At 47.0% G+C, this 24,873-nt stretch overlaps 2 protein-coding genes across 2 annotated transcripts; one reads left to right on the top strand and one right to left on the bottom strand.

Moving 5' to 3' along the window:
- The first annotated feature begins 587 nt into the window (after positions 1-587).
- LOC311146381 (electrogenic aspartate/glutamate antiporter SLC25A12, mitochondrial-like) lies at positions 588-9,096 on the top strand. The gene is made up of 16 exons (XM_084182876.1): positions 588-724; positions 1,564-1,679; positions 2,076-2,215; positions 4,663-4,809; positions 4,905-5,043; positions 5,375-5,468; positions 5,578-5,662; positions 5,804-5,888; positions 6,069-6,227; positions 6,687-6,739; positions 6,901-6,981; positions 7,145-7,285; positions 7,394-7,532; positions 7,643-7,801; positions 7,871-7,961; positions 8,055-9,096. The coding sequence occupies exons 1-16, from the start codon at positions 615-617 to the stop codon at positions 8,272-8,274; spliced, it is 1,959 nt and encodes a 652-aa protein (XP_084039002.1). The 5' UTR covers positions 588-614; the 3' UTR covers positions 8,275-9,096.
- A 2,140-nt stretch (positions 9,097-11,236) lies between these two features.
- Positions 11,237-19,763, bottom strand: LOC311146380 (dynein, cytoplasmic 1, intermediate chain 2a-like). The gene is made up of 14 exons (XM_084182875.1): positions 19,710-19,763; positions 17,318-17,372; positions 16,610-16,734; positions 16,408-16,497; positions 16,161-16,323; positions 15,986-16,085; positions 15,723-15,848; positions 15,217-15,363; positions 13,783-13,896; positions 12,730-12,863; positions 12,493-12,637; positions 12,115-12,255; positions 11,908-12,033; positions 11,237-11,826 (listed from the first exon to the last, which is right to left on the bottom strand). Exons 1-14 carry the CDS (start codon positions 19,735-19,737, stop codon positions 11,713-11,715), a joined length of 1,608 nt encoding a protein of 535 aa, XP_084039001.1. The 5' UTR covers positions 19,738-19,763; the 3' UTR covers positions 11,237-11,712.
- Positions 19,764-24,873: the final 5,110 nt, after the last annotated feature.

Genomic DNA, 24,873 nt, shown 5'->3' with positions numbered 1-24,873 from the left:
GAAAAAAACAGTGTAAAGGCCACCTGTATAAGATGGCTCACAAAGCATTGGAGAGGTTACATAAAGAGATAAAAATACTCTGCAAAATTCCTTGTCTAAGGAATTGGACACTGAATCCTTGTAAATAACAGTCCACCATGAGCTGGCAGCAGGACAAGTCATTCATAATAACCCTTTTAGTTATATTTAGAGTGATCGCCTATTTTATTGATTGTTCATAGACATTTCAGTTATTCACATACGTTGTATGCTATGTAAAGTGTATACTGCCATAACAAAATCAATGCCCTTATTGTGTGTCTACTCTGGAAGAAGTATTAAGAGCCACATTACCTCATCACACTCACTGCGATGGGTAAGGTCAAGAACCCAAAGTCACCCGGGATACTTTGTCTTAATCCACCTCAGTATGTCAGTGTTTTAGCAGGAAACCCAAAGTGACGCTGTGTCTGTTTGTTGTAACCCCTCTCAGCAGGCCAGTGTAGTTGATAATGGTCAGGGTTATGTTTCTAATACAGGGAAGGGAGGGAACCCAAAGTGACGATGTGTCTGTTTTTGTCATAACCCCCCCCCCCAAGCATGCCAGTGTGGTGGATGCAGATGGCGAGAAGTTGATGACCCCGGGGGACTTTGTGCAGAAGTACCTGGGCCTGCACACACAGATCCACCACAACCCCAAAACTGTCCAGCTCATCGCTGGTGTAGCCGATACAACCAAGGACGGGTGAAGAGCTGCCTACCTTCACCCTCTCTCTGTCATCCCTCTTGTTTCTCTATCTTTCTCTCTCCCTTATCCTGACTCCACCAAGTACATGGTTAACAGTTGAACATGCTTAGCCTTCTGTCTCCCTCCCATTCTAGTTCTGTCTCCTGTCTTGCACCCTCACCACATCAACCATGGGAGATTGTTTTCATTGAGCAGAAGGCTCCTGCAGCAGAGAATGATAAAGAGAGATCTCAGACACACATAGATAATGGTGATGCTTAGATCAGTTAATTAGGATGTTATTTGGTCTAAGAACAGAAGTTGACTTAATGGGTGCTCATAAATAATTATACAAACACACACTGCACAAGCCATTTCAATGCCCTTAATCCAATTAGTGAAGTTTCACTAATTGTTTAGCTACAATGGTCAACTAGTTGTAACGTCAGTCAGTCATGTAATGGATTAAAGAATCATTAAAGGTGTGTGTGTGTGGTTGCCTTGCAGGGGGATGAAGCACATGTCTGTCATTCAGAGCTGTTTAAAAGTAATGACCTACAAGCAGCGAATCCCCAATGAGCCTTTTACTTTTCACTCAGTCTAGAGAAATTACCTGAAAATCCATTACAATTGGTTTACAGTATTTGAAATGCATGGGGTAATTTTAAGAAATAGTGCATGGCCTAATCTCTCCCTACATCATTGCTGACATTTTTATGATGTTTCAGTGAAAGCTGATCCTTTCTCCCTCTGATTGGATCTTGTGTATCTGAAGCTTTGTCCTTCATGGCATCGTGTGTATTGTTTTAATGTTGTCTCGCTCTCTCTCTCGCGCTCTCTCAAAAAAACACACACAGGCTGATCTCATTCCAGGAGTTCTTGGCTTTTGAGTCGGTGCTGTGTGTTCTGGACGCTCTCTTTATCGTAGCCTTCCAGCTGTTTGACAAGACCGGCACTGGAGACATCTCCTTTGGTACGTACATGAGTGTGTGTGTGTTAGTGCTTGAGAGGGTGGGTGGGTGTGTGTGTGTGTGTGTGTGTGTGTGCGCGCATGGCATGGCTAATTAAAGGGAACCAATTATGGTTCATTAGTACAGTCACTCCGCTTAAAGGACACTGTTTAATCTGAATATGAATATAGGTTAATGCTGGTCTGTCATAGAATTAGAATGAGTAGAACCGATATTGTCCCTGTGTTCACAGATGCACAGAAAGAAATGTAATTCTGAGCGACGATGTGAAGACATTTAAAATGGTACACCCAATATGGCCGCCGTTCCTCCCATCACAAAACATTGCATTGAATGGGAATGTCCATTCTGCTCATTCTAATTCAATGGTTCTCTCGATCTGTCCATCCCTTGAACAGAGAATGTGCGGGACATCTTCAGCCAGACGACTGTGCACCACCACATCCCCTTTAACTGGGACTGTGATTTCATCCACCTGCACTTTGGACACGACCGCAAAAAACTCCTCAGCTACCTTGAGTTTACCCAGTTCTTACAGGTATATACTCACACACTCAGTCACGCTCGGTGACATATGCGCTCGTTGACATATGCGTGCGCGCTCGGTGAGATATATATGCGTGCGCGCGCTCGTTGACATATATTAGTGCGCTCGGTGACGTATATATGCGTGCGCACGCTCGGTGACATATGCGCACGCTCGGTGACGTGTGAGCGCGCTCATTGACATACACTACCGGTCAAAAGTTTTAGAACACCTACTGATTCAGGGTTTTTTCTTTATTTTTACTATTTTGTACATTGTAGAATAATAGTGAAGACATCAAAACTATGAAATAACACATATGTAATCATGTAGTAACCAAAAAAGTGTTAAACAAATCTAAATATATTTTCTATTTGAGTTTCTTCAATGTAGCAACCCGTTGCCTTGTTGACAGCTTTGCACACTCTTGGCATTCTCTCAACCAGCTTCACCTGGAATGCTTTTCCAACAGTCTTGAAGGAGTTCCCAAATATGCTGAGCACTTGTTGGCTGCTTTTCCTTCACTCTGCGGTCCGACTCATCCCAAACATCTCAATTTGGTTGAGGTCGGGGGATTGTGGAGGCCAGGTCATCTGATGCAGCACTCCATCACTCTCCTTCTTGGTAAAATAGCACTTACACAGCCTGGAGGTGTGTTGGGTCATTGTCCTGTTGAAAAACAAATCCCACTAAGTCCAAACCAGATGGGATGGCGTATTGCTGCAGAATGCTTTGGTAGCCATGCTGGTTAAGTGTGCCTTGAATTCTAAATAAATCACAGACCGTGTCACCAGCAAAGCACACCCAGACCATAACACCTCCTCCTCCATGCTTTACGGTGGAAAATACACATGCGGAGATCATCCGTTCACCAACACCGCGTCTCACAAAGACAGGGCGGTTGGAATCAAAAAAACTCCAGACCAAAGGACACATTTCCACTGGTCTAATGTCCATTGCTCGTGTTTCTTGGCCCAAGCAGGTCTCTTCTTCTTGTTGGTGTCCTTTAGTAGTGGTTTCTTTACAACAATTCGACCATGAAGGCCTGATTCACACAGTCCCCTCTGAACAGTTGATGTTGAGATGTCTGTGACTTGAACTCTGTGAAGCATTTATTTGGGCTGCAATTTCTGAGGCTGGTAACTCTAATGAATTTATCCTCTGCAGGAAAGGTAACTCTGGGTCTTCCTTTCCTGTGGCGGTCCTCATGAGAGCCAGTTTCATCATTGCGCTTGATGGTTTTTGCGACTGCACTTGAAGAAACTTTCAAAGTTCTTGAAATATTGAATGACCTTCATGTCTTTAAGTAATGAAGGCTGTCGTTTCGCTTTGCTTATTTGAGCTGTTCTTGCCATAATATGGACTTGGTATTTTACCAAATAGGGCTATCTTCTGTATACCCCCCCTACTTTGTCACAACACAACTGATTGGTTCAAACGCATTAAGAAGGAAAGAAATTCCACAAATTAACTTTTAAGATGGCACACCTGTTAATTGAAATGCATTCCAGGTGGCTACATCGTGAAGCTGGTTGAGAGAATGCCAAGAGTGTGCAAAGCTGTCAAGGCAAAGGGTGGCTATTTGAAGAATCTCAAATATAAAATATATTTTAATTTGTTTAACACTTTTTTTGCATGATTCCATATGTGTTATTTCATAGTTTTGATGTCTTCACTATTATTCTACAATGTAAAAATAAAGAAAAACCTTTTGAATGAGTACGTGTTCTAAAACTTTTGACCGGTAGTGTATATGCATGCGTGTGTGTGCGCTGGAGGTACATTTTTACATTTACATTTTTGTCATTTAGCAGACGCTCTTATCCAGAGCGACTTACAGTTAGCGCATACATTATTTTATCGAACCCACAACCCTGGCGTTGCAAACACCATGCTCTACCAACTGAGCTACATCCCCTGCTGGCCATTCCCTCCCCTACCCTGGACGACGCTGGGCCAATTGTGCGCCGCCCCATGGGTCTCCCGGTCGCGGTCGGCTACGACAGAGGTAAGGGACTGGGGTTGTGAGGTAAGGGACTGGGTGGTGTGAGCGTGCATGGTCCTCTGTAGCTCAATTGGTAGAGCATGGCGCTTGTAACGCCAGGGTAGTGGGTTCGATCCCCGGGACCACCCATACGTAAAAATGTATGCGCACATGACTGTAAGTCGCTTTGGATAAAAGCGTCTGCTAAATGGAATATTATTATATGCGCTCGGCGACATTCGAGTTTGTCACTCAGATAGCATAACACGGTATAAATGTTGTTCTCTGCGCCCCATGACAAATGTGTAGGAAATGTAGCTTTAAAACAGCCAAAAACAATCTCTCTGGCCAAGAGGCAGGCATCTAAAGAATGCCATTGGCTTCGCCCACTACCACGCACCCCATGCTAACTTTGCCAGCACTGTTGAAAAATATCCTAGGGGGAAGCACTGCACACACTCTTCTCTACCTACAGGAGTTGCAGTTGGAGCATGCACGCCAGGCCTTTGCCCAGAAGGACAAGAACAGGAGCGGCACCATCTCTGCCATGGACTTCAGTGACATCATGGCCACAATCCGACACCACATGCTTACAACGTTTGTGGAGGAAAACCTGGTTTCGGTAAGAGAGAGGAAGTGTGTACTGCGTATATGATCGTGTGTGGGATAAGAGTGAGTCAGTGTGTAACCCCTTCCTCTGTGTGATTGTCCTCCCAGGCTGCGGGGGGCAGCACCTCTCACATGGTCAGCTTCTCCTACTTCAACGCCTTCAACTGTCTGCTCAACAACATGGAGCTGATCCGCAAGATCTACAGCACACTGGCCGGGACTCGCAAGGACACACAGGTCACTAAAGGTAACACACATGCGCACCTTGCCGATACAGGCACTAATGTATACCCACGCACAAATTCCCATCGTATACCCTTCCACACACACATTCACTGTACTGACACACGCACACTGGTCAGAAGTGCTCCAGACATGTGAGAGGAGTAGTGTGATCACACTTGCCAGTCGTCTATTAGCTGCCAGCAGGAGAACTGTCATGTTGAAGAGAGAATTGACAAGATCTCGCAATCTCTCTGTAGGATGTGTGGATGCACAGCATGTGTGTTATGCAGACTATTAACCCATCTTTCTCTCACTCTCGCACCCTCACTCTGCCTCTATCGCCATCTCTCTAGAGGAGTTTGTCCATGCTGCTAACAAGTTTGGCCAGATCTCTCCCATGGAGATCGACATCCTGTACCAGCTATCAGGCCTACACTCCCACTCTGGGTAAAAACACACACAAACCGCTTAAGCCTTGTACTGTATGCATGCATACCTGTTCAGAGTGTTGTGGCAAACCAGAATGTTGTGGTAATGATGCGGTGTTGTGTCTCAGGCGTCTGAACTTTGCTGACATTGAGAGGATAGCCCCACTGGAGGAGGGAGCGCTACCCTACCACCTGGCTGAGATACAGAAACAGGTAAGAGACGTGCATTTGTGTGTGACTGCGCGTGAGTGAGTGAGTGAGTGAGTGAGTGAGTGAGTGAGTGAGTGAGTGAGTGAGTGAGTGAGCGAGCGTGCATGTCAAACACTTTCTCTCTCCCTCCCTGTCCCTCTGTAGCAGAGCCATGGTGATGGTTCCAGGTCCGTGCTGCTGCAGGCTGCAGAGTCGGCCTACCGGTTCAGCTTGGGCTCCATCGCTGGAGGTAAGGGACTGGGGCTGTGAGGTAAGGGACTGGGTGGTGTGTGGTAAGGTATGGCGGTTATTGCTAGTACTTTTGAATACTTTCATGGAATATATCCACCCCCCCCTCCCAAAAAAAGTTACTTGGTTAAAAAAGGTTTTGCCTAGTTTCAATAGTACAGTTAGGTGTGTGTGTGTGTAGCTACGGGAGCCACGGCGGTGTATCCTATAGACCTGGTGAAGACCAGGATGCAGAACCAGAGGAGTACAGGCTCGTTCGTAGGAGAGCTTATGTACAAGAACAGCTTTGACTGTGCCAAGAAGGTGCTGCGCTACGAAGGCTTCTTCGGCTTCTATAGAGGTACGGACGGACACTGTGTGTGTGTGTGTTCTTGGCTGCTCTCCTTTCTTCCCCTCTTGGCTGCTGTTTTCCTCCCCATCCTTCTCTTCTGCTCTTTCTCTCTTTCCTTCCCTCTTTTCTCCTGGTCCTCGTCTTTTTTTTTATTGCCTGCTCTCTTTTCCCTTTCTGCACTGCACTTCCCTTTCTGCACTGCACTTCCCTTTCTGCACTGCACTTCTCTCTCCTTCTCTGCTGTCTCTTCTGTTGATGGAAAAAGGACTGCATCATTGTTGGCTCACCCACACTGCATCACTAAACCTGCCTCCGGCCATTCAGTTCTTCCTTTGTTCTTTCATTCTCACCTTTCCTTCATCCTCATCCTCACACTCTTTTCTCCTCCCTTCTGCCCTAAGAAACTGTTGTCATAATGAGACGTGGTTCATGTCATATGTGGACTCAATCTCCCATGCTGCCCTGCAGGTCTTCTTCCCCAGCTCATAGGCGTGGCTCCAGAGAAGGCAATCAAACTTACGGTGAGTCAAACTCCTCCCCCTCCACTCAGCCAATCACTATGGACATGCACCTTAAGATAACACTTATTCTGTCAAAACATTCCTGACTATTCTCTCTGTAGTATTTATTTGCTGATTTTTCTCTCTCTCCCTCTCTCTCTGTTCCCCCTCTCTCCCTGTAGATTAATGACTTTGTGAGAGATAAGTTCACTGGTAAAGACGACACCATTCCCTTCGCTGCTGAGGTGTTGGCCGGAGCCTGTGTGAGTATGACAGATGACCAAACCTGTTCCTGTCAAACTTCCCAACTCTAAACGCATCCCATTCTATTCCACCCAGTCCTACCTAAATAGGAGGCTGGGGTAGCCTCCCTCCCTCATTCCATCTCTTTCTCACTCATTTCACCTTATGTCTCCCTCTCTGCAGGCAGGGGGTTCCCAGGTGATCTTTACTAACCCACTGGAGATAGTCAAGATCAGACTGCAGGTGGCAGGAGAGATCATAACAGGACCCAGAATTAGCGCCCTCGGTGTCATCCGAGACCTTGGCTTGTTCGGCCTCTACAAGGTAGGTGTGTGTGTGGCCATTACGTCTGGTGGCGTTGTTCTTGTATTTTGGTAAACAAAGGCCTTTTGATTGAAAGTAATGTCTTTCATTTACTCCTCGTGTGTGTAGGGTGCTAAAGCATGTTTATTGAGAGACATCCCGTTCTCAGCCATCTTCTTCCCAGTGTACGCCCACACCAAGGCTCAGTTTGCTGACGAGCAGGGTAGACTAGGCCCGTTACAGCTGCTAGCTTCTGGAGCCATCGGAGGTACACACACTTCACAGACCTACTCAGAGTTTCTATTAAATTCCATTTCATTTGATTTGATTGTCAAAAACAGTCACTCAGGTCACACCCTTTCTGACTCCATTTCCCAGGTATCCCTGCTGCCTCCCTGGTGACACCTGCTGATGTCATCAAGACGCGCCTGCAGGTAGCAGCGAGGGCGGGACATACCACCTACACTGGAGTCATGGACTGTTTCAGGAAAATCATGCAGGAGGAGGGATTCAGAGCACTGTGGAAGGGAGCTGGAGGTGTGTGTGTGTGTGTGTCAAAGTGACTACACAAGTGGGAATTCACTTACGCTCTCTCTCTCTCCCCAGCTCGTATGTGTCGATCCTCTCCTCAGTTTGGGGTGACTCTGGTGACCTACGAGCTTCTACAGAGGTGGTTATATGTGGACTTCGGAGGACAGTGAGTACACACACACACTCCCCACTGTTATAACTCAAGTTACCATTGTTAGTTAAGCTGCAATGTCTCATATTTCCCTGCATCTTTCTCCAGTCGTCCGGCAGGGTCTGAGCCCACTCCTAAATCTCGTATCTCTGAGCTTCCTCCGGTCAGTGCTGACCACGTGGGAGGCTACCGTCTGGCCGCAGCCACCTTCGCTGGCGTGGAGAACAAGTTTGGCCTCCACCTGCCCAAGTTCAAGTCCTCTGGAGTGGTCTCCATACATCCTGACCCCTCTTCTGCCCCCCCTCAAGAGGAGGCTGCCGCCCCCTGAAGACTGGCCCTCTAACTACGACTAAGGGCTATGCACTTAGACACACGCAACAGAAATACATACTGATAAACACACTCATTTTGAGGGGCCATGTACACCGAAATACACGCACACTCCTAGGGGCCATGTACACAGACGTACACCCAAACACCCCAGGGTCTACTCTAGTGGTCTAACCCTGGTCCTGGAGAGCTGACTGTAGGTCCATTGTCAAAGCAGTCAGTAAACCTGAACACTGTACTGTTGTATCTCCAGTGGCTACATGCTCCTCTCCTTTTCCATTCCACTTTTCACATGAAAACAGTGGTTTGAAGGGAGTCTTATCTCTCTCTTTCTCCCTCTATTCCTTTGCTTTCTCGCTCCCATTCCTCTCCATCTCTCTGGTGGCTCCTCTCTTCTCATGAATAACTGATTATCATTTTTTGGGGCTACTAGGATTGGACAGTGTGTAGGGGATATTTGATTGGACAGCATCTGTAAGGCTTTACTCTGAGTGGGCATTGCACAGGAAGTTACTGTAGATCTGCTGTACAGAGACGCGACACAGCTGGAAAGGAACATTATTACTGTGATGTTAGAGAGCAATATTAATGTAACATTGGAGAACAATGTTATGGTAATGTTAGAGCAACACCATGACAATGATAGATACGTTTTTTAATGTAATGTTAAGCAACGTGACAGTAATGTTGGAGTTAATGTTACGTTAGAATGACGTTGGGCCTTCGTCTCTTGAGAATCACTTACTGATGTACAGACCTTTTCAACAGTGTTTACTGAGGAGAATCATGGGCAAAGGATTAGATAACTTAAATGCATTTAGTGTATTTTATTGAAATAAATCAATCATATGGTTTAATTTTACACACCTGACAGTATTTTATTTCAAGGAGAATGAACAGCAAAAATGGCCAACCAAAACCTAACCAATAGTTTTGTGGAAAACTAGACATGGTCACTTCATGTCATACAGATAAAATGTTATCAATATTTCGAACAAAGTAAATTGGATACAGACCATATCAATACAGAGTTTGGCAAACTCCAACAGAGAATTTGTAATGGACAATGTTCTGACAAAAGTCTAGTTGGAATGCTAATTAGAATGTGGTGCCAACATGGAGGATAGTTTGCCAAATTCTGCATGTATCTATGGCTCTGCTTAGGTCCACATCTTCATATGAGGAAAGACTTCTTTACTCATCCTTTCAGGAAGGAGAAATTAACTGTTTTTCTATTGAGACCTACTGGTACAGTACATTTTAAAAGAAAAATCTATAACTTTGGTTCATGATAACTAAAATATTCAGTCAGCGTCATAACTTCAAGTAAAGTTCATTTAAAAAGCACCTTTTTTGTTGTGTAGTGTTAATGTTAAGGGATATATTAGTAACGCTAGCTGCAGAAAAATGTAATGTTTAAAATACAGTGCATTTGGAAAGAATCCAGACCCCTTCCCTTTTTCCACATTTTGTTACATTAGCCTTATTTTTAAATAGGTTAAATAAAATAATTATCAATCTACACACAAAACCCCATAATGACAAAGGGAAAACAAGTTTTTATAAATGTTTGCAAATGTATACTTTATTTATTTACATAAGTATTCAGACCCTTTGCTATGAGACTCGAAATTGAGCTCAGGTGCATCCTGTTTCCATTGATCATCCTTGATGTTTCTACAACTTGATCGGAGTCCACCTGTGGTAAATTCAATTTATTGGACATGATTTGGAAAGAAACACACCTGTCTATATAAGGTCCCACAGTTGACAGTGCATGTCAGAGCAAAAACCAAGCCATGAGGTCAAAGGAATTGTCCGTAGAGCTCCGAGACAGGATTGTGTCGAGGCACAGATCTGGGGAAGTTTAGCAAAACATGTCTGCAGCATTGAAGGTCCCCAAGAACACAGTGACCTCCATCATTCTTAAATGGTAGAAGTTTGGAACCACCAAGACTCTTCCTAGAGCTGGCTGCCCGGCCCAACTGAGCTATCGGGGGAGAAGGGCCTTGGTCGGGGAGGTGACAAGGAACCCGATGGTCACTTTGACGGAGCTCTACAATTCCTTTGTGGAGATGGGAGAACCTTTCAGAAGGACAACCATCTCTGCAGCACTCCACCAATCAGGCCTTTATGGTAGTGGCCAGATGGAAGCCAGTCCTCAGTAAAAGGCACATGACAGCCCGCTTGGTGTTAGCCAAAATTCTCTGGTCTGATGAAACCAAGATTGAACTCTTTAGCCTGAATGCCAAGTGTCACGTTTGGAGGAAACCTGGCACCATCCCTACGGTGAAGCATGGTGGTGGCAGCATCATGCTGTGGGGATGTTTTTCAGCAGCAGGGACTGGGAGACTAGTCAGGGTCGAGGGAAAGATGAACAGCGCAAAGTACAGTGAGATCCTTGATGAAAACCTGCTCAGGACCTCAGACTGGGGCAAAGGTTCACCTTCCAACAGGACAACGACCCTAAGCACACAGCCAAGACAACGCAGGAGTGGCTTCGGGACAAGTCTCTGAATGTCCTGGCCCAGCCAGAGCCCGGACTTGAACCCGATCGAACATCACTGGAGAGACCTGAGAAAAGCTGTGCAGCGACGCTCCCCATCCAACCTGAGCTCAGTTGGTAGAGCATGGCGCTTGCAACGCCAGGGTTGTGGGTTCGTTTCCCACAGGGGGGCCAGTATGAAAATGTATGCACTCACTAACTGTAAGTCGCTCTGGATAAGAGCGTCTGCTAAATGACTACAATGTAAAAATGTAAAGAATGGGAGAAACTCCCCAAATACAGGTGTGCCAAGCTTGTAGCGTCATACCCAAGAAGACTCAAGGCTGTAATCGCTGCCAAAGGTGCTTCCAACAAAGTACTGAGTTAAGGGTCTGAATACTTATGTTAATGTATTTTTTGTATTTTTTTGCACAAATATCTAAAAACCTGTTTTTGCTTTGGGTATTGTGTGTAGATTGAGGGAGGGGGGGGGACAATTTAGTCCATTTTAGAAAAAGGCTGTAGCGTAACAGGTTAGGGGGTCTGAATACTTTCGGAATGCACTGTATGTGCAACCGAATGTGATATAAAAGCATAGATAAATAAAATTTTAGCTAAAATCTGAGGACATGGCTGTCCTTGTCTATGAAGGTTGGAATGGGCATAGCATGGGTCATATTTTTCTGTTCTTCACCATCAGTTTAACACACAGTCAGCCCATAGGCAATATACACACATCTGGAAAATGAATAAATACAAGCTACAAAGTAGTAAAACGGTATAACGTTTTGCATATTTAGAAAAAGACTTGAGTTGGAAGAGCTGTGGACGGAACACTGTCGACGTTCTAGAACCCTGAGGGATAAACATCACACCTGCTCCAACTGAAGGGAGGGACGATTTGGAAGCAAGAGAGGAGTGGTCCCCAAAGTTACCCTGTTACCATGGTGATCAGGCGACTAGGCGCTGCGCGGCGAGCTCATCTCCTTCGTCTCGGTTCTCGTTGATCTCCACGAGCGTGTGCATGAAACGGGTCCACTCATCTGCCTTGGGCACAAAGATCTGCTGTGGAAACGAGAGAATATACACACAGGTATGACATGTACAGTATATCAAGAGCTTCAATATAAGGGATGAATCTCTCACCTCTCCTACGTCGTAGACCAGCACCTGCCCGTCTGAGTCTCCTGTAGCGATCTCTCTCCCTGAGTGAGACCACCGCACACGGTTCAGAGCAGGACACCCATCCACAACCACACTGGCACTGGGCACCTAAGACACACACACAATGTTTGTTGCATTGTTCATATGCATATCTGTTGTTTTATAACGTGTGTATAAATGTGTGTGTACCTCTGTGTCGTCGTTGAGGTTCCACAGGTCCAGCCGTCCTGATCCGTCCACACAGGCGAAGAGGGCAGGGTGAGTGGGAGACCACATGACATCATACACATAGTCACAGCTGTCCTCAAACGAATACAGAGGACGGGTACTCTACAGAGAGACGGGGAGAAAGGGTAAGTGTGTGTCGCCACAACGCACAGTAACCGGTGCCAGTAACAACAAGCCCTGGCCACAGGATGAACCATTCCTGCCCCCACTGCCACAAGATCTGCAGGTCATGGATCGACCTGTTTAGCCACCTCCTGACCCATGGCCAGCCAGACCCACACAACAACCCGGACTCGTGACACCTGGAGGGAGATCCCAGAAGAGAAGTGTGTGTGTTACCTTGGTGGTCCAGAGCTTAACGGTCCAGTCGAAGGAGGCAGAGATGAAGAGATGGGAGAAATCCACAGGACCCCCGGCACTGTGACAGCTCAGCCCAGTGACTGGACCATGGTGCCCCTCAAACACCTCACTGATGCCTGCCTTACTGTAACACACACATACACAATGTTATAACACACACACATTGGTGTTGGCCACAAAGCAAAGTTATTAACACACACACACACACACACATACCTCCCGTGGCGGCAGGCGGTGTAGACTGATCCATCTTCACTCCCGACTACGAAGTTATTGACGTCACCCAGAGGAAACGCCATTGAGGTCACTGCTACTGCCTTAGACTGCTTAAACACCAGCTCCAGACTGTCCTGTAACACACACACACACAGCGTTAAGACTGCCAAAACACTAGCTTCGCAATGTCCTAGAACACACACACACACACACACACACACACACAGCGTTAAGACTGCCAAAACACTAGCTTCGCAATGTCCTAGAACACACACACACACAGCGTTAAGACTGCCAAAACACTAGCTTCGCAATGTCCTAGAACACACACACACACACACACACACACACACACACACACACACAGCGTTAAGACTGTCAAAACACTAGCTTCGCAATGTCCTAGAACACACACACACACACAGCGTTAAGACTGCCAAAACACTAGCTTCGCAATGTCCTAGAACACACACACACACAGCGTTAAGACTGCCAAAACACTAGCTTCGCAATGTCCTAGAACACACACACACACAGCGTTAAGACTGCCAAAACACTAGCTTCGCAATGTCCTAGAACACACACACACAGCGTTAAGACTGTCAAAACACTAGCTTCGCAATGTCCTAGAACACACACACACACAGCGTTAAGACTGCCAAAACACTAGCTTCGCAATGTCCTAGAACACACACACACACAGCGTTAAGACTGCCAAAACACTAGCTTCGCAATGTCCTAGAACACACACACACACAGCGTTAAGACTGCCAAAACACTAGCTTCGCAATGTCCTAGAACACACACACACACAGCGTTAAGACTGCCAAAACACTAGCTTCGCAATGTCCTAGAACACACACACACACAGCGTTAAGACTGCCAAAACACTAGCTTCGCAATGTCCTAGAACACACACACACACAGCGTTAAGACTGCCAAAACACTAGCTTCGCAATGTCCTAGAACACACACACACACAGCGTTAAGACTGCCAAAACACTAGCTTCGCAATGTCCTAGAACACACACACACACACTGCAGTAGTAGTACCTGTGGTTGAGACAGCATGTCTAGGCTCCAAGAACACATCTTTCCGTCAGTAGAAATGCTGATGAGGTTGTGAGCGTTTTGGGTCCCGACCATGTTCACACAGTTCACCGGGTGCTGAATATCACAGGACACGTTAGAAATGGGTGATGTTTCGATTTAGCTAACATGACACAGTTCAGTCTATATTTAGCTAATAGTAGCTTGCACCTGTAAGATAATATGTAAACAATTTCACATTTTGAAAGCTATTGAGCACTCAATGTAGAAAAAGTATGTGGACACCTGCTTGTCGAACATCTCATTCCAAAATCATGGGCATTAATATGGAGTTGGTCCCCCCTTTGCTGCTAGAACAGCCTCCATGCTTCTGGGAAGGCTTTCCACTAGTTGTTGGAACATTGCTGCGGGGACTTGCTTCCATTCAGCCACGAGCAATAGTGAGGTCGGGCACTGATGTTGGGCGATTAGGCTCGCAGTCGGCATTCCAATTCATCCCAAAGGTGTTTGATGGGGTTGAGGTCAGGGCTCTGTGCAGGCCAGTCAAGTTCTTCCACACCAATCTCGACAAACCACTTCTGCATTGTGATGCTGAAACAGGAAAGGGCCTTCCCCAAACTGTTGCCACAAAGTTGGAAGCACAGAATCATCTAGAATGTTATTGTATGCTGTAGCGTTAAGATTTACCTTCACTGGAACTAAGGTGCCTAGCCCAAATCATGAAAAACAGCCCCAGACCATTATTCCTCATCCATCAAACTTTACAGTTGGCACTTTGCATTGGGGCAGGTAGCGTTCTCCTGGCATCTGCCACACCCAGTTTCGTCCGTCGGATTGCCAGATGGTGAAGCGTGATTCATCACTCTAGAGAACGAGTTTCCAATTGCGGCGAGCTTTACACCACTCCAGCCGACACTTGGCATTGCGCATGGTGATCTTAGGCTTGTGTGCGGCTGCTTGGCCATGGAAACCTATTTCATGAAGCTCCCGACGAACAGTTCTTGTGCTGACGTTGCTTCCAGGCGTAGTTTGGAACTCGGTAGTGAGTGTTGCAACCAAGGACAGATGATTTTTACGTGCTTCAGAATTTGCCGGTCCCGTTCTGTGAGCTTGTGTGGCCTACTACGCAGCTGAACCGTTGTTGCTCCTAGACGTTTCCACTTCACAGTAACAGCACTTACAGTTGACCGGGGAAGCTCTAGCAGGGCAGAAATTTGACGAACTGACTTGTTGGAAAGGTGGCATCCTATGACGGTGCCACATTGAAAGTCACTGAGCTCTTCAGTACGGGCCATTCTACTGCCTATGGTGTGTCTATGGAGATTGCATGGCTGTGTGCTCCATTTTATACACTTGTCAGCAACGGGTGTGGCTGAAATAGCCGAATCCACTAATTTGAAGGGGTGTCCACATACTTTTGTAGTGTATATGAGTTACCGTGTGAGCGGATGCAGACAGGGGAGTTCTCTGTACAGATGTTCTTTTGTTGCTCCTGTTGTCCCATAGGACGATCTGGCCTGAGTAAGTCCCACCCACAATCAGGTTAGGATGGAACCTGGCGAACGCCGCTGACATCACCGCAGACTGGGGAAGAGACACAGAGAAGGGAATTATATCCACAGAGTGGTGTGTGTTTGTGTGTGTACCTGGCAGTGGAAGGTGTTTGTGTGTACCTGGCAGTGGAAGGTGTTTGTGTGTACCTGGCAGTGGAAGGTGTTTGTGTGTACCTGGCAGTGGAAGGTGTTTGTGTGTACCTGGCAGTGGAAGGTGTTTGTGTATACCTGGCAGTGGAAGGTGTTTGTGTGTACCTGGCAGTGGAAGGTGTTTGTGTGTCCCTGGCAGTGGAAGGTGTTTGTGTGTACCTGGCAGTGGAAGGTGTTTGTGTGTACCTGGCAGTGGAAGGTGTTTGTGTGTACCTGGCAGTGGAAGGTGTTTGTGTGTACCTGGCAGTGGAAGGTGTATTCGGGTGTGGTATTCTTATACTTCATATTCCAGACCAGAGCCACTCCGTCCGGCTCATGAGGAGCATCTTCATTGTTGTTGTAGGAGGCCACCAGCAGCTCAGGGTACTGAATCAAACAGCAGTCAGACAGCAGTCAAACAGAAGCTTATCAGGAGTCAAAGACACAGATTTTCATGACTCTAACAGAGAAACACAAGAGATTATATAACTCTTTAATCCAAATCATCACACACACTCTCCTACCTGAGGAGACCAGTCCAGACAGGTGACCACTCTGTTCTTGGACCAGCGCTCGTCAGAGAACACCCTACTGAGAGACATCTTAGCGCCCGCCTGCATCTCACTAAAAAGAAAGAAGACACGGAGAAATAAGAACGTACACTCTATAGTTGTGTGTTCTGGTTTGTGTGTGTCTCACCGCTCCTTGTCCTCCAGGTCTCGGCCACTGTAGTCGAAGCAGACGTCCACTCGTTCAGAGAGAGCCCGCTCTACAATCCTGCTCCCTCGATCGAAGAACGTCATGAACTCCTCAGAGTGGAGCAGGTGCATCTTCTCCTCTTCAGTCAGCTCCTTGGGAGGGGCTACACGCACACACATGGATATCAGATGTGGTTTAGGCCAGGGCTGGTCAACTTACAGAGGTAGAAGGGTAAAGTCAATCTCACCTTCTTCCTGCTTCTCCTCCTGATCAGCTTCCTCCTCCTGGGTGTCCTCTGCTGGCTTGGGATCGACCATCTCTTCCTCGTCTTCCTCTTCTGCTACACACACACGCACACACGTACAACATAATGCTCATAACAACACAACATACATGAAAACATTAAAAGTCTGTAGAATTGCCGATAACCCATAAAACACAACGTTGACCTGGTTTAGCCTGGGTGTGTGTTGGTGTATCAGCGGGGGTCTGTGTCTCCTTGGAGTAGGACACCATCTCTTTTGGAGGGAAATCCACCTGGGTCACCTTTGCCATGCCAAGCCTCAAACCTCGCCTGGACATGAGACACCCACATAGTCAGAGAGACACATACCAACTTAAAAACACAGCCACACCATTATAGACTCTCTCTCACTCCACATCCAAACAAACCATTACAAAGACAAACACTCTACCGGTGCTAGCAGACAGCAATGTGTATGATGCAAACAGGGGCCATTCAGGCCCAACAAAGAAATGAACAAGAGGAACAGAAGAGAGGAGCAAAACCACAGCCCAAGTAGGGGAATGTGTCTTATAGAGTAAGAAAGGGGTGAACAGTACCCCAGTAGTTCAAAGTCAGAGTGCAGCTGCAGAGTAGAGGGGTCAGGATCCCAGTGTAATGTCCTGATTCAGCCACAACACACCACCAGGGGGCAGCAGTTAGTCACACAGAGAGAGAGAGGGGAGAGAGGAAGCGAGAGAGATGGAGAGAGAGAAACAAAAAGAGAAAAGAACAGGGAGTGAGAGAGGAGAGAGCGGGAAGAGCGAGTGTTAGTAACACAGAGAAAGAGAGAAAGCAGGCAGGTCAGAATTTACACACAAGTAAATTGGGCATGCAAGTACTTATTCACAAATACACAAACACACACACGTACCTGGTGTTTCCATCTCCGGAGTCCTGGCTTCTAGACTCGCTGCCCACTGACTTGGCTGAGGGAGACATAGGGGTAGGGACTAGATAGTGAAACAGACACGTATCCTCTGTTATTATCCTCAGAGGCTGGGCTGTGTGAGGGTGTGTGTGTGGGGGGAGTCAAAGAATGAGGGAGTGAATGAGTGAGTGAGTCAGTTGGTAGTAAATGAAGGGAGAGAAGAAGAGAGAAGAAAAAGTAGGGGACTGTCACGAACGTTGAGAGACGGGTCAGACCAAGGTGCAGCGTGAAAAGCGTACATGTTTATTTAACTTAATAAACAAAAACAAGAAACAACGTAACGTGAAGTCCTCAGGCTATACACATACAAGCCTAAACACGGAACTGAACCTAAACCCCCCCCCCCCCAAAGGTGCGTACTCTGGCCGCACCAACCTGACTCATTAGGGTAGGGTCCGGATCCGGCTCCGGGCGTGACAACCTCTCCCTCTCTGCCTCCCCGTTGCGCCCCTGGTCTAGTCTAGACCTCTGCGTGATGCTTCCCCTCTCCTTCCTCCCCCGATGCACCAAGCCCTGTCTGGACCCTGGTGTGGGAGGCCCCGACCCTGGAGAGGGGCTGACTTCCGGGTCTGGAGTGGAGCCGCTGACCGGAGCTGAACTGGACCCCGGTGGAGCGGACTGCTCTGGCTCCGGAGTGGAACCGCTGACCGGAGCTGGACTTGGCACCGGTGGAGCGGACTGCTCTGACCCCGGAGTGGAACCACTGACTGGAGCTGGACTGGACACCGGTGGAGCAGACTGCTCTGACTCCGGAGTGGAGCAGCTGAACGGTGCTGGACCAGGCACCGGTGGAACGGGCCGGGCCGGACTGGGAACACGCACCACTGGTCTGGTGCGAGGAGCAGGAACGGGCCGGGCCGGACTGGAGACACGCACCACAGGTCTGGTGCGAGGAGCAGGAACGGGCCGGGCCGTACTGGGGACACGCACCATTGGTCTGGTGCGAGGAGCAGGCACGGGCCGGGCCGGACTGGGGACACGCACCACTTGTCTGGTGCGAGGAGCAGGAATGGGCCGGACTGGGGACACGCACCACTGGTTTGGTGCGAGGAGCAGGGACGGGCCGTACTGGACTGGATACACACACCACTGGTTTGGTGCGGGGAGCAGGTACGGGGCGTACCGGGCTGGCGACACGCACCACTGGTTTGGTGCGAGGAGCTGGCACGGGCCGTACCGGACTGGATACACGCACCACTGGTTTGGTGCGGGGAGCAGGTACAGGGCTTACCGGGCTGGTGAGGCGCACTGATGATACAGTGCGTAGAACCGGAGCAGGATATACTGGACCGTGGAGGCGTACTGGAGGTCTGGAGTGTACAGCTGGCACAACCCGTCCTGGCTGGATGCCCACTTTCGCACGACACGTGCGGGGCGCTGGCACAGGACGCACTGGGCTGTGAACGCGCACTGGCGACACAGTGCGTATCTCCGCATACCTAGGTTCCTCTATGAACCCACGCTCCTTCTGTTGCCTGACCAGCTCCTCTCTCCTTGCCTCCACTACTTCCTTCTCCCTTTGAGCATCCTGTAGCGCCTCCCTCTGAACGGATAACTCTTGCTCCCTCTGAGTTAACAGCTCCCGTAACGTGGTGGCCTCCTCTCTGACTCTCGATCCGCAGGTCTTGGAGGACCTCTAGAATAGTGGCCTCCTCCTCTCTAGTCAGCCCTTTCCCGGCCTCCTGCTCTCTCGTCGTCCACCCCGTGAGCCCCCCCAAAAAAATGTTTTGGGGCTGCTACTCGGGCTTCCTCTTCGGCCGGCAACGTTGATGTCGCCGTTGATCCTCTCCTGCCTGGGCTTCCTCCTTCGCCCAGGGTCCTTTACCTGCCAATATCTCCTCCCAAGTCCAAAATGACTTCCCCTCCTGTGTCCGGTGTGTCTGCTGCTCCTGGGCACGCTGCTTGGTCCGTTTTTGGTGGGATCTTCTGTCACGAACATTGAGAGACGGGTCGGACCAAGTTGCAGCGTGAAACGCGTACATGTTTATTAACTCAAATAAACACAACAAAACCAGAAAACAACGTAACGTGAAGTCCAAAGGGCTATACACATACCAGCCTAACAGGAACAAGATCCCACAATACAGTATGATCCCCAATCAGAGACAACGAGCAACAGCTGCCTCTGATTGGGAATCACACCCGGCCAAACATAGAAATAGAACAACTAGAACTTAAACATAGAAAATACAACAGATTTTCACACCCTGACTCGACAAACAAGAGTTCCATACGTCAGGGCGTGACAGGGACAAGTGGCATGCTGAGGCTTCATGCAAAAAGGCTTGTTAAAAAACAGAAGAGTGTGTGTCTGTGTGTGCGTGTGTGTCCTTACCGTTGGGTATATCAGAGGTGATCCCCATGCTCTCCAGCAGAGCCTCAGCCTCTCTCCTCTTCTTCTCCAGGTCAGAAGAGTCATCTGGTGCACCAACTCCACCCCCCTCCCCTCCCCACTTAGAGTCAGACCCCTACAGGGGGAGAGAGTGGAAGGGGGGAGAGAGAGAATGGGTAGAAAAGGAGAGGTAGCGTGAGAGGGATCCGTTGAATTGGAGAGACAGGGAGACAGATAATGTAATAAATACAATATAACCATGTATAAATACTGCATAGGCTATTACATGACACTGTAATAATAATAATATACTAATATTTATTTTACTTGTATTTATTCAAGGGAGCCCAATTGAGACCAGGGTCTCATTCTCAATGGTGCCCTGAGAACAAACAAATCAACATGATAATTCAATAAAACCGCAAAAGAAAAATAACCACAAGATACAGAAGATGCACTACATTTAAACAACACAAATTAATATATTACAATCAACCAAAAAACTCGCAAACTTCAGTGAATTCATTCCTCATCAGCGTTCTAAACTGCCCTATTGTCACCAGGGATTCAAGATGTAATGAGGATTGTAAATTATTACAAACATAGGTGATGTTAAAACTAAAGGCTGATTTACCTAGGTTGGTAGAGACACAAGGGACTTCAAGTGTTTTTTTGTTTTTTTTAGGGGGTAGATCAGCTTTAATATTGCAGATAGATTGTAACGTCCATCAATGTAATTGTCTGCATCACTTCCAATCTCCCATATGTTGTTTTTTTTCCTCGCAAATATATATATGCATATATATACACTGCTCAAAAAAATAAAGGGAACACTTAAACAACACAATGTAACTCCAAGTCAATCACATTTCTGTGAAATCAAACTGTCCACGTAGGAAGCAACACTGATTGACAATAAATGTCACATGCTGTTGTGCAAATGGAATAGACAACAGGTGGAAATTATAGGCAATTAGCAAGACACCCCAATAAAGAAGTGGTTCTGCAGGTGGTGACCACAGACCACTTCTCAGTTCCTATGCTTCCTGGCTGATGTTTTGGTCACTTTTGAATGCTGGCGGTGCTTTCACTCTAGTGGTAGCATGAGACGGAGTCTACAACCCACACAAGTGGCTCAGGTAGTGCAGCTCATCCAGGATGGCACATCAATGTGAACTGTGGCAAGAAGGTTTGCTGTGTCTGTCAGCGTAGTGTCCAGAGCATGGAGGCGCTACCAGGAGACAGGCCAGTATAATCAGGAGACGTGGAGGAGGCCGTAGGAGGGCAACAACCCAGCAGCAGGACCGCTACCTCCGCCTTTGTGCAAGGAGGAGCAGGAGGAGCACTGCCAGAGCCCTGCAAAATGACCTCCAGCAGGCCACAAATGTGCATGTGTCTGCTCAAACGGTCAGAAACAGACTCCATGAGGGTGGTATGAGGGCCCGACGTCCACAGGTGGGGATTGTGCTTACAGCCCAACACCGTGCAGGACGTTTGGCATTTGCCAGAGAACACCAAGATTGGCAAATTCGCCACTGGCGCCCTGTGCTCTTCACAGATGAAAGCAGGTTCACACTGAGCACATGTGACAGACGTGACAGAGTCTGGAGACGCCGTGGAGAACGTTCTGCTGCCTGCAACATCCTCCAGCATGACCGGTTTGGCGGTGGGTCAGTCATGGTGTGGGGTGGCATTTCTTTTGGGGGTCGCACAGTCCTCCATGTGCTCGCCAGAGGTAGCCTGACTGCCATTAGGTACCGAGATGAGATCCTCAGACCCCTTGTGAGACCATATGCTGGTGCGGTTGGCCCTGGGTTCCTCCTAATGCAAGACAATGCTAGACCTCATGTGGTTGGAGTGTGTCAGCAGTTCCTGCAAGAGGAAGGCATTGATGCTATGGACTGGCCCGCCCGTTCCCCAGACCTGAATCCAATTGAGCACATCTGGGACATCATGTCTCGCTCCATCCACCAACGCCATGTTGCACCACAGACTGTCCAGGAGTTGGCGGATGCTTTAGTCCAGGTCTGGGAAGAGATCCCTCAGGAGACCATCTGCCACCTCATCAGGAGCATGCCCAGGCGTTGTAGGGAGGTCATACAGGCACGTGGAGGCCACACACACTACTGAGCCTAATTTTGACTTGTTTTAAGGACATTACATCAAAGTTGGATCAGCCTGTAGTGTGGTTTTCCACTTTAATTTTGAGGGTGACTCCAAATCCAGACCTCCATGGGTTGATACATTTGATTTCCATTGATAATTTTTGTGTGATTTTGTTGTCAGCACATTCAACTATGTAAAGAAAAAAGTATTGAATAAGATTATTTCATTCATTCAGATCTAGGATGTGTTGTTTAAGTGTTCCCTTTATTTTTTTGAGCAGTGTATGTGTGTGTATATATATATATATATACACACACACATACATATACATACACATACATACATACATACATACATACATACACATACATACATACATACATACATACACATCCTTTAAAAAATATATATTTCCCTTTATTACTTTCCAACCCCACCACCCCTTCCCTAATTGGAGTAAACTAGTGAACAACAACGCTTAGGCCTCTACTTCCAGCTTATACATACTATATACATTTTATGGACACAGTCAATTTTACAATAATTCTATTTTGTTTGTTTTTACTCCTGAACTTCCTCTACCCTCAACCTCTCCGATCATTTTCATGATGTCCATCCGGTTTGCTTCTCAAATCAAATCAAATCAAATTTGATTGGCCACATGCACCGAATACAACAGGTGCAGACATTACAGTGAAATGCTTAATTACAGCCCTTAACCAACAGTGCATTTAATTTTAACAAAAAAATAAAACAACAACAAAAAAAGAGCAGAAGTAAAATAAAATAACAGTAGGGAGGCTATATATACAGGGGGGTACCGGTGCAGAGTCAATGTGCGGGGGCACCGGCTAGTTGAGGTAGTTGAAGTAATATGTACATGTGGGTAGAGTTAAAGTGACTATGCATAAATAATTAACAGAGTAGCAGCAGTGTAAAAGGATGGGGTGGGGGGGCAGTGCAAATAGTCTGGGTAGCCATGATTAGCTGTTCAGGAGTCTTATGGCTTGGGGATAGAAGCTGTTGAGAAGTCTTTTGGACCTAGACTTGGCACTCCGGTACCGCTTGCCGTGCGGTAGCAGAGAGAACAGTCTATGACTAGGGTGGCTGGAGTCTTTGACAATTTTGAGGGCCTTCCTCTGACACCGCCTGGTATAGAGGTCCTGGATGGCAGGAAGCTGGGCACGTTGAGGGAGAGGTTGTTATCCTGGCACCACACGGCCAGGTCTCTGACCTCCTCCCTGTAGGCTGTCTTCTATATGCCATACCATATCTTTCTAACTGTGCTCTTTCACAAAAGCTCTCAACCTATAACCTATATACTTATTATGCTTATTATGGACACAGTATGCTTACATTATTAGTTATCTTGTTGTTATTGGTTGTTGTTAGTTGTTATTAGTCCCATCCTTCAACTCCATTCAACACCACCCATCTATCTCTTAACACCATCCATATTGGATTTCTATTTACCATATATTTTTCAACTGTATTGTGATGTTTTACAAAAGTTCTGAACCTTTCTATTCTCATTGTTTCTACAGATTGTAAATTGAAAATAAACATTTTTGCTAAAAGTATTATTATATTATTGATCGATTGACTATGACTTTTCAGATCACCCAGTAATGCTATCTGCAGGGTTAGCTCCAGGTAAATATTGCAATCCTTTAGCCATTCCTGGACCTGTGTCCAAAAACAAGCTACAAATGGACAGTACCAAAACAAATGATCTAATGATTCTGTCTCTTCGCAGCAAGATCTGCAGAGCTGGGAAGATTGTATCCCCAATATAAATAACATTCTATTGGTTGCAAGAATTTTATATAATAATTTAAATTAAAAAATTCTAAGTTTTAAATCCGGCGTCGTTTTGCGTATCAGTTCATAAACACTACGCCATGGAATTGGTACGTCAAAAATCTCTTCCCAACTATTTTGCAATCTATACAGTGAGGGAAAAAAGTATTTGATCCCCTGCTAATTTTGTTTGCCCACTGACAAAGACATGATCAGGCTATAATTTTAATTGTAGATTTATTTGAACAGTGAGAGACAGAATAACAACAACAAAATCCAGAAAAACGCATGTCAAAAATGTTATCAATTGATTTGCATTTTAATGAGGGAAATAAGTATTTGACCCCTCTGCAAAACATGACTTAGTACTTGGTGGCAAAACCCTTGTTGGCAATCACAGAGGTCAGACTTTTCTTGTAGTTGGCCACCAGGTTTGCACACATCTTAGGAGGGATTTTGTTCCACTCCTCTTTGCAGATCTTCTCCAAGTCATGAAGGTTTCGAGGCTGACATTTGGCAACTCAAACCTTCAGCTCCCTACACAGATTTTCTATGGGATTAAGGTCTGGAGACTGGCTAGGCCACTCCAGGGCCTTAATGTGCTTCTTCTTGAGTCACTCCTTTGTTGCCTTGGCCGTGTGTTTTGGGTCATTGTCATGCTGGAATACCCATCCACGACCCATTTTCAATGCCTTGGCTGAGGGAAGGAGGTTCTCACCCAATATTTGACGGTACATGGCCCTGTCCATCGTCTCTTTGATGCGGTGAAGTTGTCCTGTCCCCTTAGCAGAAAAACACCCCCAAAGAATAATGTTTCCACCTCCATGTTTGACGGTGGGGATGGTGTTCTTGGGGTCATAGGCAGCATTCCTCCTCCTCCAAACACAGCGAGTTGAGTTGATGCCAAAGAGCTCGATTTTGGTCTCATCTGACCACAACACTTTCACCCAGTTCTCCTCTGAATCATTCAGATGTTCATTGGCAAACTTCAGACGGCCCTGTATATGTGCTTTCTTGAGCAGGGGGACCTTGCGGGCGCTGCAGGATTTCAGTCCTTCACGGCGTAGTGTGTTACCAATTGTTTTCTTGGTGACTATGGTCCCAGCTGCCTTGAGATCATTGACAAGATCCTCCCGTGTAGTTCTGGGCTGATTCCTCAGCGTTCTCATGATCATTGCAACTCCACGAGGTGAGATCTTGCATGGAGCCCCAGGCCGAGGGAGATTGACAGTTATTTTGTGTTTCTTCCATTTGCGAATAA

Source organism: Coregonus lavaretus (genome assembly GCF_964263955.1).
Source record: "Coregonus lavaretus genome assembly, chromosome: 19".
NCBI lineage: Eukaryota > Metazoa > Chordata > Actinopteri > Salmoniformes > Salmonidae > Coregonus > Coregonus lavaretus.
Note: the sequence above shows the minus strand (reverse complement) of the source record. Positions and strands in the feature narration are given on the sequence as shown.